Genomic DNA, 17,431 nt, shown 5'->3' with positions numbered 1-17,431 from the left:
CTCATAGCTTTGTATCTTTGAAGACTTGGGGTGCTTTCTCTGTGTTATCATATCCAATATGACTTGTAATTTAATATCTCAGCTACAACAAACCATGGCCATCTCTGGTGGGAGGGAAAGTCTTCTGGTGTTACTGTGGTTTCATGATGCTAAGTTTTCATAGCACTGTTTCCTAACTGATTTCACCCTTCCCACACCCTTCCTCGCTTCCCCCACTTGCTAGGACTTCCTGAGATACAGCGAGAAGGCGGGTTTGGAATGTTCAGATATCGAGGTGAGTATTTTACTTGTAATGCTGGCTGTTCTTGGGGACAATATTGGATGTCTATCTCTAAAGGGGAGAGCTGTCACTGGGCAGCCAAGGGTCCAGGCTGACCGATGTTAGTAACAGCCCCTTGAGAACAACTGCTCAGCAGGATGATGAATGGCAGGTGTTAATAAATGCACTAAGAGTTTTTTCTAGAACTCAAGATTTCTGTTCAGGACAAACCAGCACTTATGCCAACTAGTCTCCTTGTGGTTCCCAGTGACATGTGGTAGGAAGGGTTGTATTTGAGGCCTCTAACATCCCTCAGAGATTGGGTGCTTCACTGTGTAGTTTTACCCATGAATCCAGAAACTATTTGAGCTTAACATATAAAATACTCCATTTTCATTCCCTCCCCTGCCCCTGAGGATTACTCCCCAAGTGAAGTCCTATGAGACAAAGTCACCATGGGGATTATTTTAAACCAGAGAGGTTACAAACCATTCTGGAGGGTTATTTTAGGTTAAATCCTCTAGTGTTTCACAAGCCAGGCTAAGCTGTTGCTTGGAGAGCCAGGAAGCAACAAAGAGAAGATAGAAAATACAAGAAGGAAAGGGAATTGATAAAAGTAGGAAGGTAGGAAAAGAATGGGCTGGGTAGTATTCTCCCCACATGCAATCACTGAGTCACATGGAGCCCCGTAATGACCAACACCCTCCACCTAGAACAGACAATCCCACACGCCTCTGAAAGTGAGCAGCACAGGCCAGCAGCCTTTCCTGGAATCAAGGAGCTACCAGGAGGCCCCGGATGCCAGCATAGAACGCCCTGAACTTCCTGCCTGAGCGCTGTTCCTTACCCTGAGCCTATATTGATTGTTTTTCCCACAGAAAGCAGTGGAGTTAATGTGCCTTGTTCCAAAACGCTGCAATGACATGATGAATCTAGGACGCCTGCAGGGCTTTGAGGTGAGCTGTTAATACTGCTTCTCAGCCCTCTCTTCTGGGCAGCACGACCCCAGGCTGGGAGGTTGCTTCCCTTTGAAGCCCTGTGGCCCACCTCCTCCTCTGACTTCTCTCACCATCCACACCATTGTGCCTCTGGTTCCCAGGTCTAGAAGATGCATCTGTTTGGGAAGTCTAGTAATTGGGCAGTCATAGAGGCTCCAGAGCGGTCAGCTGAGCTGGAGTCAGGATTCCCAAGGGATTAGAAAGACCAAAAAATCCTCATCACTGTGGACCTGGCAAGGACCTCTCTTCCCTTTTCTTTCTTGCCTGAGAAATGCTGGGAATGTAGTGGAAAACAGAAGTGTATGGTGAAAGTAGAACTGGAGGGGAAAGGGAACACTTTTCTTTTGGAGAGGGTGGTCCTAATAAGCAGGTCTCTATAGCGGTTGACTTTTAAATTATTTTTTTAATTTATTTTATTTTTATGCATACAAGAACTGGGGTACAGGCCAGAGGTGCGGGGTCGTGGGGGAGGGTGAGAGGATTCACCAGAGACAGAGTGGGGAGCAGAACAGGCAGATCTACTGAAATACACTGCTGAGGGGAGCAGTGGGTGAGACAGGAGAGGTCTGCTGCGCCATGTGGGTAGCTCCCTGGCCGGGGATCTAACTCGTGCTGCAGTGACTGCCGTTAGCTTCATAGGTTGTGTCTTAACCCCTTGCGCCACCAGGGAGGCCCTTGACTTTTAAATTAAATGAACATTTTTAGCTCTAAAACATCAGAGTGGACATTTCTAAAGAGAAGAATCAAGTCCTTCTTTGTCTTTGTCTGCTCTGACTCTTTGGACTACAAAGTTTTCTGAAAGACAGTCAAAAGACCAGCATTTTCCTTTGGTCATTTGAAATCAGTTGCTGTCATTTTAAAAATTTTAGAAAACATATTAATTACATGTTTTTAACCACATTTTTGCCCACCACCACCCTTTTTATCCCCTTGTCCCTCTCCTCCCCTCCCTCTTAACCCTCAGGATGTTAATTGATATCCACTGGTTTTTGAAAGTATTTTCTATTATCAAATTGTCTGTTACATAAATGTCCAGTATTTGTTTTTATCATTTTGACTTACTTTGCTGCATAATTCTCTCATTTCCTCCATTTGGCTCAAAATGGCTGCATTTCATCCTTTATTGTGGTTACATAATACTCCATGGTGTGGCTATACCACATCTTCTTGACCCAGTTGTCCATGGGTGTCCTAGCTAATGTAAATCAGGCTGCTGCAAACATTGTGGAACATAAGTGGTTTTGTGTTGGTGGTTTTGCATTCGTTGGATATATTCCCAAGAGTGGGATTGCTGATTCCTAGAGTATTTCCAATTGAGTTTTTTAACATAAATCCAAATTGCTCTCCTTAATAGTTACAACAGTTTACATTCCCACCAACAGTTTAATAGGTTCCTTTGTCCCCCACATCCCCTCCAGGATCTTTTTGATATGTGTCATTCTCACAGCTGTGAGAATGTATCTCATTGTGTTTTTAATCTGCACCTCTCTTAGAATCCATGATGATCATTTATTTGGCCTTCTGTACATCCTCTGTAAATTATTCACATCTCCTGCCCATTAATTGGGTTATTTATGACTTTTTTTTAAAGATTCATTTATTTATACATACAAGATCCAAGGTACAGGCCAGAGTTTTGGGGGGTGAGAGGATTCACCAGAAATGGAGTGGGGAACAGAACAGGCAGACCGATTGAAATACACTGTTGAGGGGAACAGCAGGCAAGTCAGGAGAGGTCTGCTGCACCATGTGGGTCACCTCCCTGGCCGGGGATTGAACTTGTGCTGTAGTGGCTGCGTTGAGCTTCATAAGTTGAGTCTTAACCCCTTGTACCACCAGAGAGGCCCCTGTTTATGACTTTTTAATGGCAGAATTGTATGATCTTTTATACATAGCTTGGATATAAATCCCTTATCAGTTATATATTGCATAAATACAAGAATCAAGTCCTAGGAGAAACTCTCGGACGTCCTCAGGATTTTTATTTTATTTATTTTTTTTTTTTTTAGTGAATGCAGTAGTTTATTAGGGATGACAGAACAAAGTTCCATAGCCTGGAGGACTTAAACAACAGGAATTTGTCATCTCACATTTCTAGAAGACCAGGAAAAAGTATAGGCAGGGGTGGTTTCTTCTGAGGGCCACAAAGAAAGCATCCATGCAGGCCTCTTTATGAGGCTTGTCCATGGCTGTCCTCATGTTCACATAGTGTTCTTCCTCTAGCTTCAGCCTCTTCCCTATGAACTTAACTGTGTTCAAATTTCCCCTTTTTAAAAAGAAAGGACAGGGCCTCCCCGGTGGCACAGTGGTTGAGTGCTGGGTTGCAAAGCTGCCCGCAGCCTCTGCAGCGGTGGTTCGATCCCTGGCTGCTCCCCGGCCACCGGAGGAGGGTCCCGCATGGCGCGCAGACCTCTCCTGCTGCCCGCTGCTCCCCTCAGCAGTGTACTTCGGTCCTTCTGCCTGCTCTGCTCCCTGCTCTGGCTCTGGTGAATTCTCTCACCCTCCCATGCTTCTGACTGTACCCAGTGCTTGTATAAAATAAATAAAAATAAATCTTTAAAAAAAAAAAAAGAAAAAAAGAAAGGACACCAGTCACATTTGATTAGCGCTTACCCTAATGACATCACTTTAACTTGATTCCTTGTGTAAACACCCATCTCCCGGTAAAGTTACATGTAGAGGTACTGGGGGTTAGGACTCCACTTATGAATTAAAGGATGGCAAATATTCAAGTCCCAGCAATGAATCTTTATTTTTTTTTTTAAAATACACTTAAACATTTATTAAAATATAGGAATTATCTAGAATATAAACTAAAGCATAGTATTATCTCCTATGGGTGTCCTTATAAGAAAGGAAGTCCATCTAGCTGATGATAGATTCATATATATTGCACATTTATTTTATTCTAAATGCATGTCAGTGCTATACTAGTTTCATAAAATCAGCTGGAAAGTGTTCACTTTCCCTTAAAATGATATGATATGATATGACAATTTGTGTCATATCATAACTTATTCTTTTTTTTTTATAATTTTTTTTTGTACAGGACATTTTTTCCATTTATTTATCTCTTGTTCAATATCTTTCAACAATTTTTTTTTACATTTTATTTTTTTATTTTATTTTTTTAAATAATAAATTTTATTTTTATATTCCCCATACAATTGCAACCCCCCCCATTCTGACCCCAATCTCTCCCCTCCCGCCCCCCCCACCCCCAAAAAGTGTCTCTGGTTCATAGTTTTTTGTTGATTTTGATTTTCACTTTCTTATAGTTATTCATTTTCCTGGTCCCTTATTTTAGTTTTCTAGATTCCTGCTATGAGTGAGACCATCAGGTATTTTTCTTTTTCTTTTTGGCTTATTTCACTGAGCATGATCCCTTCCAGCGCCATCCATGTTGCTGCAAATTGCATGTGTTTATCTTTTTTGAATGCTGAGTAATATTCCATGGTATATATGTACCACATCTTCTTGATCCAGTCATCTATTTTTGGGCATTTGGGCTGTTTCCAAAGCTTAGCTATTGTGAATAGTCTAGCAATGAATCTTTAAAGAGCAATTTAACTTTCCTGATTTAAGTTTAATGAATGACTGTTATTAGTTTACATCCTTATACATTAACCAAGATTTTGAGTATTAATATAAATTTGGATCTGACAATGTTATTGACAGGCACTTAGTAGTTGTTGAGACCCTAAGAGAAAGAGGTAGATCTTTTAATCCTGATTCTTGGTAACCCTGCAACCTGAGATTCATTATTCCGTTTTGGGGAAAAGGGATTCCTAGAAGTTGAGACAATTAAGAAGTATTTTTTTCTGGCCAGGTTAGTATAGATAGAATACTTTTGAGGCAGACTACTGTATAACTAGATTTAGGGGAGGCTGTGTTCAGGTTTGGGTTAATGAGTTAGATTACTGAGTTTTCTGAGTCAAGCTTTCTTATCCTCCTTGTCCTTCCAGTCCCTCTTGGTATGCTTGTTTGATTTCCATTATTTTTTTGTGATCAGGAACTGTTCATTTTCTTTCTTTTTTTTTTTTAACATTTATTTATTTATTTATACAAGCACTGGGTACAGTCAGAAGTGCAGGAGGGTGAGAGAATTCACCAGTCAGAGCGGAGAACAGAGCAGAACAGGCAGACCGATGAAGTACACTGCTGAGGGGAGTAGCAGGCGCAGCAGGAGAGGTCTGCGTACCATGTGGGACCCTCACCTGGGGGCCAGGGATCGAACCGGCACTGCAGAGGCTGCGGGCAGCTTCACAACCCAGTGCTCAATCGCTGCACCACCGGGGAGGCCCCTTGCTGTTCATTTTCATAGGTTCCCTGTTCTCCATGGTACCCCCGAAGTACTAAAGTAAACAGGGTTACACTGCAGCAATATACCAAGTCCTTATGGTGTTTCTTCAGTCATAATGGATGAAGTTTTACACGTCTCTTGGAGCTATGCCAGGTCTGAGGCTATTCTGAATACACCAGATAGTAATTACTTCTGCTCTTAACCACAATGCCCCCAAGTTTTCTGAGCAGAAGGCTGGCTTGACTTCCTCTGGGTGTCTGGAGAGACTGACTGCAGACAGGAGGCTCAGCATCCCGTGTGCTGTCTGGCACCAGGCAGATTACACAGGGCTGTGTTGTACGAGTGCATGTGTGTCCACAGGCCACACAAAGGAATACACGACTATTTTCTCTTTAAATCAAGTACCACAGCTCCTTTTTGCATCCAGTCCCAGAGAATCTGCTTTGCATTTCTTCAGCTAATTAGGAAGGACAGCAAACGTGCTTCTGAAGTCCATGACTTTGGACTAGGGAGAAGTAAGCCCCCTCACTTAGACTCCCTCTCTTTTAAATCTTCTGGCTTTCCCTTTAGTGTTGGCAGAGGGTCAGGCTCTTATGTAATATTAATAGAGTTTTAGAACTTTTCTGGCTAGCTGGTCAATGACTTAATATTAACTTGGGACTGGGATAGAGATAAGCCTGTTTGGCTGCTGACCTTAACAATAAGGAGTCACGATCCAAAGAGAAAGCAGAGTTCTCTTAAGAACATGAAAGAGAAATAATCTGTGTGGTGGGTAATGTTTGGAATAAGGCATCCTATGCAGAGAATGGCTCACATTTGCCCTCACAGGCAGAAGGTGCCATCTAAGAAAATACAGGTAGAGGAGTTCTTCTGGACACTGACTCAGATGTCCGGGTTTTCTTGTTTGGAAACAGTAGGAAAAACAGAATCTCCAATAGCGTCTGTCAAGACCTGTTGGGCTGAGCCATCTTCCCTTTGAAGATATCTCTGAAAATCTGGTTAGAAACTGACAAACCAAGTAGGCACCACTTCTTGGACTGATTTTCAAGTGGCCTGGTAACTAGAGTTAATTTAAGATGGATCACACTACCCAGAAAATGTCTACCACTTTATAAAATATAGGCACCGGGCCTCCCTGGTGGTGCAGCGGTTGAGCATTGGGTTGCGAAGCTGCCCGCAGCCTCTGCAGCACCCATTCAATCCCTGACTGCTGGGCGAGGGGCCCACATGGCGCGCAGACCTCTCCTGCAGCCCGCTGCTCCCCTCAGCAGTGTATTTCAGTCAGTCTGCCTGTTCTGCTCCCCACTCTGGCTCTGGTGAATTCTCTCACCCTCCCGCGCTTCTGACTGTACCCAGTATTTTAAAATAAATCTTTTAAAAAATAAATAAATAAAATAAAATACAGGCACCTTTCTATGATCCCCCCAGCACTATCGGAGATGGGCACAAACTGAAACAATAGAAGGAAAAGACAGGCCCCGCTCATCAGACTGTGTGGCCCTGACTACACCACTTCCCTTGGCCATAGGTTGATTCTAGGTTGTTGGCCACAAGAGTACTGGGTCCTTGACCCATGCTGCAGGGGAGCATGGGTCAAGCACATTTCTCAGAGCTCTGAAGACAGAACGGCCACTTCTTGCTCCACATGTCACCTATTTCCTTTCTCCTTCTAATAGAAGACAAGAAGCACCAGCCTAATTCCTGAACATCTTTTTAGTTAATAATTTCACCTCCTTTCCTTCAGGCATTTTCCTGAAGCTGTTTCTTAGTGGTTCCTTGGCCTGCTTTCCCTTTCATTCCAAAGCCCTTGTATGAACAGGAAAGTACCATAGTCTGCCCTAGCTGAATGGAGGGGGACAGGGGAAAGGATTTCAATTCAGGCTCTTACAATAGCCCAGAGGCTTTTTTTTTGCATATAAGGGCTATTGTCCTTGTCCCCAGGGAGGCAGGTTCCTTGGACCCCACAGACAGTGGCCTTCTCCCTGCTTGTCATTGACTTCACCCAGCCCTTCTTTTCATCAGGGCACCCTGACAGCTCAGGGGAAGCTGCTGCAGCAGGACACGTTCTATGTGATTGAGCTGGATGCAGGCATGCAGTCCCGGACCAAGGAGAGACGCGTGTTCCTCTTTGAGCAAATTGTCATCTTCAGTGAACTGCTCAGGAAGGGATCCCTCACCCCAGGCTACATGTTCAAGAAGAGCATCAAGGTGAGGGAGCTGGGGAATGAGAAGGGGCAGGAGTTGAACTTGGGGCAGCTGCTTTCCTAACACAGCTGCACTAGAATGAGTGAGGATCCAGAACCTGGAAGCTTTTTCAGCATAACAGCCTCTTGGTATGGAGGGTAAATATCCAAGAAAAAGTACCAGACTGGGTGCCAGTTGCTAGTATGATGTCATTCACTCGAAAACAGAAACCCAGGTATGTAGCTATTAGATCCAGACAGATCCTAAAATAAAAACATTGAGTAACTATAAAATGTTGCTCTTTTAAAACAACATAAATATGAAAAGCATTAATTTGACTTCTTCCAGATGAATTACTTGGTCCTGGAGGAGAACGTGGACAACGACCCCTGCAAGTTTGCACTTATGAACAGGGAGACTTCTGAGCGAGTCATCCTGCAAGCTGCCAACGCCGACATCCAGCAGGCCTGGGTGCAGGACATCAACCAAGTCTTAGAAACACAGCGGGACTTCTTAAATGGTGGGTACTGGGCTGTTATCAGGGTAGCCCACACTCTGAGCTACCTTGATGTAGGCTTATGGTGAGTTATGAGCCCAGATCACATTTTATATGGACTCCAACTTGTAGTTTTTCAGAAACACTCTGTTTAGGATCTTCCTGAACCTGAATATGCAAGTGGAGCCAGTGGAACATTGTAATAGAGCCCAGCTTTCCAAAAGAAAAGATCCTTTCTTCTAGCCTAGACATAGGGCCTATGCCTGCAGCCACTACCACCAACTGAAGCAAAAGTTTTATATGGGCACATTGCTTTTTCTTAGGCGCCAGGTATCAGTGACATGTTTGCCCATTTCATGGCTAATGGCTGCTACTCTCAAGGTTGTCTCGTGGTTTCTAGAGATAACTAGATGTTTAGCAGATTAATTCAAATCTACCCTTTGCTCTCAAAAGTGTGAGAGCCTAGAAAGTCACCTTGCTAGTCAAGTTTACCCATTTCAAATGAGCAGCAGTTGTTAACTCTCAGTTTCAGCATTACCTTGAAACCTACCAGAACCATCTGATGATGATGCAGAGTGTAGCTTTTTGTGGATGCTGAAAGTAGTATCTAGTTTATGTTTCTTTATATTTTCTCCCTGATGCAATTTCTTCACATTTGGTTTGGCATGAGGGGTGGTATACAGTTTAAAACTAGTGTTAATCTGCTGAGTTGATATACTCAGAAGTCTCTCTCAGCAAAAATGAAGCTTGAAGTTGAAGGCAAAACTTCATCAATAACATAGTAAACCATAACCTGAAGACTCGGCAAGCACATGCGCCTTGTGTACATATATGTGTACACATACACACACACATACAGGAGACCACCCTTAGAAGTATCCTCTCTTCTTCCCAGTGCAGTATAGGGATCTATATGTGTACACTTAAATACACACACAGGACAACCTCAGGCTCACCACCCTTCTGGCCTGTCCTGAGATCTGTGCTCAGGGTCAGAAGTATCCACGCATGTACATACACACACACACACACACACACACACACACACGGTATCACCTCTTCTTGCCAATACTGGAATCTGAACTATCAAATGGTACCAATGCCTACCATGAACCTGTAGCAGGAAGTGTTCAAAAATGACATAATAGTTGAGGACCTTGGGCAAGTCAGGACATTTCTGGGGGGCTCCATTGGCTTATCTTTTGAAGAGACATGTGCCACGCTGTGCCAGCAGTGCTGGAAGCAAAAAAATATGACATCCCTCCCTACATGGCCAAATTTATTCCATAATAAGGGGTTTAACACATTGTATTTCTCTTAAAGCAAACAAAAAGAAATAATAGAGCAGGGGAGCAGGATGCCTTGACTTTTTAAGATAGAATATGGAACTTCAAAGCAACTCCACATTTACAAAGATTATTTTGGGGTCTTGCCACTTGGTCCCCCACTATAGACCAGTTTGGTTAAAAATAAAATACCAAATACCAGACTAGTTGATCTCTAGGATTCTTTCTCATTGTAAAAAGTATTAAAATTCTAAAATTAAATTCCAGCCCAAACCTGAGGGTTAGTAATAAATGTGGCATATAGTTCAAATTAGCACCTTTAAATTTTGTATAAAACATATGTGAGTATATTCATTAGTATATATAGTATATTCATTAGTGTATATAGTGTATTTATTAAGTTGCATTCTATTAGGAATTTCTGATAATTCTAAGCCAGAAGAGGGTCTTAAAGCTCATCAATTCAGGACAAAAGGAAAAATAAGTAGGTTAAGAAACTTGCACAAGGTCACAAAATCAGTAGGTGATAGAACACAAACTTGAACCTAGCACTGTATAACTTAAAAATAGACTCTTAGCCACAAAACTGTAGTACAGTTGTGGATGGTGGGACACACCTTTATCTGTGAGCTCCCTAGCAAATAAAGCAAAGAAAGAAACAGGATAGGCATAAGAACTATGCATTCCACTTGCCAGAAACAAAGCCTGTCAAAAGGTTACAACTTTCCTGATCCAAAGACCTGGTTAAGCAGGTAAAGGCTGGTAGAAGAACACATGCTCCCTATGTGCCTTATTTTCAGACACTTTAGCACAATTATTACACATAATCAGATCATATCCCAATCCCATGTGGTGGGTATTGACTTAAAGTCAGTCTGATAAGGCCTGCTCACCACTCTGCTGTCTACTTAAAATTTGGCGCTGCCTTTCTTTGGGCATACCCAATGAATTAGGCCTTTATATGGTTCCGAGACCGCCTCCTAATTATAGTGAATTATGGGACTATAACTGAGCTAAATTATTAGCTCCTAAATATTTAATGCCTACAAAACATTCTCAGGGAGAAAGACTGAGCTCTGGCAAGGGCCTGTTCTATTCTTTGACATACTCAAGAGACAGACAAGGGTGTAACTATGGAGCGGGGCCAGCCTTTTCCTTACAGAGACAAGTGCAGGCATCTCATAGCCCGTCCCCACCTCCCTCAGAGCCATCTCTCAAATAGAAAGGGGGTGATGTGATCTGATGTTGGGTCCTATTGAAGTATTATCACTATAGAAATATCCTTATATTTGAAAGTTCTCTGTACCCCGGCTGTTAACCCACCTGAATATGTGTTACCATGAATACTGATAAAAATAACAGAATCAGGCCAGCCCTTGAAGTCATTATTATAGAATTTGGTATATGTGGCCTTTGCCTGCCCATTCCTCTTGAGTGCTCAGACCATCGAACTGTTATCTAAAATTCAGTAAAACAAAGCTTATGTCTTTCCCTTCAAATTTGCTTTTTCTCCATCTCCTGAGTTCCACTGACCAACAGCCTCCTGCTCCCCAGACCTGGTGGTCCTCAGCTCTTGCTGTGTTTTCACATCTAGGCTCTAGTCTCCCGCCAGAGCACTTGGCATCCCACAGGCCTCCCACCTTCCCATCAGCTCTGCTCTGCTCAGGCCTCTTCGCTTGTCACTATCTCATGGCTTCTGACTCATCCCTCCGCACCTTCCTCCCAACTGTGGAATCCTCAACTGTGGTTCTGGTGACAGAATCTGAATTTAAAATGCCCAGGTTCATTTAATCCACTAACTTTTCATGACCATCACAATTAATTCCAGGCTCATGAACCTGGCTCTCTTGATCTCTCACACCACAGCACCTCCAGCCTCCCTACCTGTCTCCTTCCTCCAGGGAGACCCAAGGCCCTCTGCTCCAGGTTATCTGTCTCCATCCTGTTCCACACACACTTCACACTTGCTTCCTTCTTGCCAAGTCTGAACATCAGGGTCTGATGGCCGGTGGTCTCCTGAGACCCTTTATTACCAGCCACCATCTACACAAATAGGCAGCATGGCCCCTCCCTCCTTTTGCCCACTTCACACCTCACATACAGCACTATATTGGTTTTATAGTTTCATTATTTAGGTACTTTTCTTAGTTCTCACAGTAGATTATAAGTTCCTTAAAAATAAGTGTGGTATCTTTCTCACATCCCCTCATCATGTCTGGCATATAGCCTGTACCTAGTAATCCTTCCACTTCTGAAGCTTAGAGTGACCCTCTGTTTTCATCCTGCAGCACTACAGTCGCCCATCGAGTACCAGCGGAAAGAAAGGAGCACTGCTGTGATAAGGTCGCAGCCTGCTAGGGTTCCCCAAGCCAGCCCCAGGCCTTACTCCTCTGTCCCCGTGGGCTCTGAGAAGCCCCCAAAGGGCTCCAACTATAACCCGCCTCTGCCACCTCTGAAGATATCTACCTCCAACGGCAGTCCAGGGTTTGACTACCACCAGCCTGGGGACAAGTTTGAGGCCAGCAAGGTATGTGACAGCAGTTATGAAGACCCTCCCCATTCTGAGGGCTCACTTTACAAAGTAGCAACTTTTTATGTGGATCCTTTTAGCAGGAACAGCCCACTGAGTACAGCCTAGTCTCAATTATTTCTTTTTTTCCCCTGCCAATTAAGTGAGTTAGAGAAATTACTGCAGCTCAGACACTGTTAAAATGAATCTTGTCGTCTGTAGAAACTATACCAATGAAAGAGATAATTATGATGCACACCAAGTAGAGTGACTGCGGTGTAGACCATCCAAAAGTCACAGCTCCGGTGTTTGACATCCCAAAGAGCCTGCCCTTTCTGATGCTGAGCTGCCGAAGTCAACTCATGGTTCTTCACTCTTCATCTGATGTAGCGAGAAGTTGTTCATCTAGGTGTGAATAGAGAAGCCAACGTTGCCTCAAACATTTCTCACAAATAATCCACAATTCAAGCATCACCATGAGCTTAGTCCCAGATGTCATCATAGACCCAGCCCACACAGGCATTTTGATACAACATGGTAGTAGGAAAAATGGCCAGGTCATCTGCTTTCCATTCTAAATTCATCAACTTGCTTGCTCTAGAACCTCAGCAAGTTCCCTAATCTTGTTAGCCTAGAATTCAGTGGGTCAGTGACTAGGAACATATATATTTTGACCTGCATGTTCCAATTTTATATTTTTTTACCCAAATGATTAGATGATACTGATTTTTTAAATGGTCTTTTAACATGTAGGTTAAATTCAGTATTAGAGTATCTGTACTCATTTATTTTATCACATCACCTAGAACTTGCGCACTAGTGAATAACTTGAAGTCACGTTGGCACTGGCATTTTGTCAAACTTATTAAAGAGTTTCTGGTTCTCACTGTGCTGTGTGAGGCAGCCAGGCCTCCCTGGGAGCTACAGTTTTGTCTAGAAGCAGTTTCCCTGATGCAGTCCTGTGAAAAGGCCCCAGAAACTATTCCTCTCATGTTAATGAGTAGGAGGAACTAGAGGGGTTCTGTTCCCACAGGAGCTAGGTGAGGGTTGGTCATGCTCTTGCCTACGAATTGGGCAAATGTCTCATTGTTACTCCTGTCTCAGTGAAGGCCAGAATGTAGCGTAACACCAACGCTTTTTCAAAAGAAAGGAAAAAAATTTTCTTTCTATTGAGGGCTTGTCACCTCCGGATTGACTTTTGCCCTAACCTCACTATGTCCAGGTGCTTATATGCTCAGTATTTCCATTGGTCAGAGACTACTGGTGGGAAGGTTGCCCTCTAGGAAAGGACTTCAGGTCTGTCAATACTTTTACCTAGGCCAGGCAGTCCCTCTACCTGTTCACCCTTGATTATAACATTGAATGAGACATTGCTATAAAAAAACACAATGGATATCATTCCATTGCTCCAGATAGTCTGCTGTTTACCCTGTGAGTGGGTGGTGAGGCTTTTAACCAGGCCGTAGAGTGCGGAACAAGACGTGTGACCCAGCCTTCTCCTGTCTGTCCCTTCTCACCCTTGTCTCCTAGCAGAGCGACCTGGGAGGCTGCAATGGAACCTCATCCATGGCCGTGATCAAAGATTACTATGCACTAAAGGAGAATGAAATCTGTGTGAGCCAAGGTGAGGTGGTCCAGGTCCTCGCCGTCAACCAGCAGAACATGTGCCTGGTGTACCAGCCTGCCAGTGACCATTCCCCCGCGGCCGAAGGCTGGGTCCCTGGCAGCATCCTGGCACCCCTCACCAAAGCCACGGCAGCAGCAGAAACTAGTGACAGCAGCCTCAAGTAAGTGCCTCGTTGGCTTCCCTGGGAGAGGAGTATGTGGATTAAAAAATTTCAAAAACAAACAAAGAACAAAAAAATGCAAACACATGCTAGGGAATTACTGCTGCTTGTTCTCGACAGTGCCACTGGAACCGAGGTCTGAGTGCCGGAACCAGCAGCAGGGCATCCAGGCTGGATTGTTCCGGTTTTTGGTTTTATTGGTTTTTTTGGGATTTTCGTTTTTTGTTTTTGTGGTGGTGATTTTTCTTTCCCTTTTGTTTATAATTTTCTGTTAATTTTTTCCTCTTTCCCCACCCCCACTAAGAACCCTACTGAAGCCCTAGGTGACAAAAGGCATGCCTTCCGTTGCTCCATTTGACCCACCACAGGATTCACTGGACTGGACTTCTATTTATATTGTATTGAGTTACTGATATATATATATATTTTTTTTGATTGACACCAAAAAATTACCTTGGCACAAATGCCAGACCTGTACAGGTCAGAGGCCCGCTGCTTCTCCCAGGAGAGAGGGAACTTTTTGGTTGTCTATGGCAATTCCTCTGTACAGATTGTAACTTTTTTTTTTAATTTTCCCCTTCCCCTGTCACTTTAATATATGTTCATGGTAATTTGTAAGATATTTCTTTTCCTTATTTTGGTTGTGAAGACCCTTCCGAACACATTCCTGTATAAAGTATTTTGCACTATTTAAAGAAACCCATATGGATGAAGTCAGGTTGTGCAATATAATGGAGAGTCACAATGTTCATCATTGTACCTGTAATGTAACTAATTTTAAATGTACTATTTTAAATATGTAAAATAAATTTTCACCATGAGCATGTTTTAATGAGGTTAAAGACTAGTTGACCCTTTTTCCCCCTTTTCACTATTCTAGGACTTTTAATATGCAAACAATTCTCCCTTTTATTTTTTTCTTTTCTGTGTTTTAGGAGTTGGTTGAGTGCATTGGCAGTTTTTTCCTACCTGAAAAGTGCCTTTGTCACTAGAGCTGCAAAGCTAACCTTCCTTTCTAAACAGCCCGAGTGGTTTTCTCTAAACTCTGACACAAGGAATGGTGCACACTGGATGCCACCAAGTGGGCCATCTTGAGAGTGGATGTAAATTAATGGCTAGAGTAGGCGCCAGTGTTGGCTTGCATCCCCCACACCCCCCTCTGCTCTCCACTTGTGGTCACCCGTGGCCGGGAGTGAAAGGAGTTCCATGAGACCTCTGAGCAGGAGCACTAATAGCACTGTCTTCTTTGGCCTGTCACTAGGTCGGGGGATAGAAGCTGCTGACATCACCCTGGCCTTTCAAGGTAACTGCAGGCCCAACTGGAAATTAGTAGTGGCCCCTAAGGTGCAATATACTCAATTCCTTTATTCCAAAGACACTTGTTTTCAGAAGCCTTGGGAACAAAGATCCTCAAAGCATTAAATTTCTTATTAACCAACGGCCTTGCAGACATAACTGTTCATGATCTCTGAGCTAACTATCCAGGCACTCAACACTCCTCCCTCCTCACCTTTGGGTGTTTTGGTTACGTGTTCGCACCTTCCGTGGGAGACAAAGTAAGAGGGGTGTCAGGTTGTAAGAAAGAACAGACTCAAATGCAATTTGGTCACTTGGGTGCCTTGTCAGCCACTCTTGGACAAGTGTTGGTGGAGGTGGGCCAGAGCACCTGGCTAAGCGGGTCATCAGCATCTATCAGTGAGGGACAATCGCAGCACCCTCCCCAGGTCCTGCTGTGACCATGGGCCAGAATGGCCCTGCCTACAGGATCACTGTCACGGAAAGCTTGTTTCCATGTCCTTCCCTGGACTGTGGCCAAGACATGGAAGCTCCCCCAAACCATGATGACAAGTTCTGGGAAGAAGAATATAAAACTGAAACTGTCCTGCCACTTAACTTTGAGACTTCCTTCTGAAAATTATTTGTGACATTTCCAGTTTCTCACCAAGCATACTGACTGACCCAGGGGGTTGTGATAAACACAGACACGCACCCCCACTCTCACACACACATACTGTGCTATCCGCCCTGGGAGTATTTTTGGTAGGGACCTCCCTAACTCAAGATATTCTCAGAAGGAGCCAGGGACATGGACTTGGAGATAAATATATGACATTAAAGTCCGATGTTAATAGAGTGATATCATCTAAAATTAGCTTTCATGACTGGTTTTACTCAGATACAACCACTGGAGTGAGGAGCTGACATGCAAGGGATTTAGAGAGCCTGCTCATTTAGGAGGTACAAAAGGAGGTCTGGCCAAGAGATTCTTACCTTCTGAAGGAGCATAAACTCCCAAAATATTGAAGAACATGACTGTGATTGCTCTCTCCCACTCAAAAAGTTAATTGTGAAACTTGTGTGTAAGTGGTAAATAACTTTGGAACACCTTCCTCAGAACATCCTAAAATTCCTAATATTTGTGGAGTTTTGTGGAGGAGAAGCTGTCTATCTTGGAGTATCTTCCTTCCTCCTAAATCCCATGTGCTTCCCTCTTCTCTCCCCCTTAGTGAAGACTCATTTCATGGAGCTCTGTCTGGATAGGTCTAAATTTGACAAGGGAATAAATCTTAAGGGAAGCCGCCCTTACCTCTTCCAGACAAAGCTAGAAGTTGGTACAGACTCCATGATCATACCCAAAATGGATGCTGCCTCCCCAGGGTCACTGGTGCTGTTCGTGGCTTGGCTTTTGGTGTCTTTGGCTTGAATCCTGACATATGTGGAACTCAAGAGCTCTGCTCTGAGCTTCTCTTTACAGGTCTGTGAAGAAGTAGCTCCCAGCCCCCTCCTGGTGAGAAAGAAGTTAGGATGGCGTGAAACACCATTGCTGTCCTCACCTCCCTGGGTATTCTCTCTGTAGGAAAACTCTAGGCAGACTCATCCTCAAATATCCAGACTAGTGCCTGAACTGTCCAGTGCCCCCAGAAATCCCCTCTCTACTGCAGTGTCTGGGAGTGACCACCACCCAAATACAAATAATGAGATGAAAACCTCAAAATCATCGCGTGGGGTCTTTGCATCAGGTCCTAGGAAAGTACACGGGGCTAATGCACTACAAGATATACTTCCCTTACTTTCCTGTTTTACAAGTTACCCACCTCCTTCCTTCCCCCATCCAACACACCCTTCAGGAAAGGAATCTCTCAAGCCTGTAGAGCCTCATCATTATGATATAAACGTTTCCCTGGGTAGAGTTTAAAAAAACAGTACTCTCATCTTCCTCAAATGGTGAAGCCAACCTTGCACATCTGTCAGAAGGGGTCAGAGCTCATCCTCACTCACTTCCAGTTGGAGGTGAGATCGGCTGCCAGCCATCACAAGAACTGATGTGCAGGTTTGGGGCCTCTGAAGCTGGGGCTTGACTGGAGCACCTCACCTACTGACTCACCCGGGGTGGCGAGGCCACCCACCACCTCACTCTGCCCTGAGCTGCCATTTTGATTGGTGCATTTTTTGGTACAACAGGAAGTCATGTTCATGGCATACTCTACGCATGAGAAAGCGGGCGGAAGTGGAGAACACGGGTAAAAATGAAGCCACAGGGCCTCGTAAACCCAAGGATATTCTGGGCACCAAAGTCTCTGTTAAAGTGAGTAAGGTATTCTGGAGCTG

At 43.9% G+C, this 17,431-nt stretch overlaps 1 protein-coding gene across 9 annotated transcripts in view; it reads left to right on the top strand.

Annotated features, from left to right (window-relative positions):
- Positions 1 to 17,431, top strand: part of LOC129144613 (kalirin) — a 111,527-nt gene that overhangs the window by 59,402 nt on the left and 34,694 nt on the right. For 3 of the 9 annotated variants that reach the window (XM_054700506.1, XM_054700505.1, XM_054700509.1), the window contains 7 exons: positions 224 to 274; positions 1,138 to 1,215; positions 7,583 to 7,768; positions 8,093 to 8,264; positions 11,815 to 12,053; positions 13,566 to 13,822; positions 17,285 to 17,408. In XM_054700506.1, the coding sequence (XP_054556481.1) occupies positions 224 to 274; positions 1,138 to 1,215; positions 7,583 to 7,768; positions 8,093 to 8,264; positions 11,815 to 12,053; positions 13,566 to 13,822; positions 17,285 to 17,408 (1,107 nt within the window). Of the gene's footprint in view, positions 1 to 223; positions 275 to 1,137; positions 1,216 to 7,582; positions 7,769 to 8,092; positions 8,265 to 11,814; positions 12,054 to 13,565; positions 14,742 to 17,284; positions 17,409 to 17,431 lie in introns of those variants that run through there. The other 6 variants (XM_037525419.2, XM_037525418.2, XM_054700508.1 and 3 more) reach the window with 4 other exon arrangements.

Source organism: Talpa occidentalis, unplaced genomic scaffold (genome assembly GCF_014898055.3).
Source record: "Talpa occidentalis isolate TD23 unplaced genomic scaffold, MPIMG_talOcc4v2.1 talOcc4.4, whole genome shotgun sequence".
Classification (NCBI taxonomy): domain Eukaryota; kingdom Metazoa; phylum Chordata; class Mammalia; order Eulipotyphla; family Talpidae; genus Talpa; species Talpa occidentalis.
Note: the sequence above shows the minus strand (reverse complement) of the source record. Positions and strands in the feature narration are given on the sequence as shown.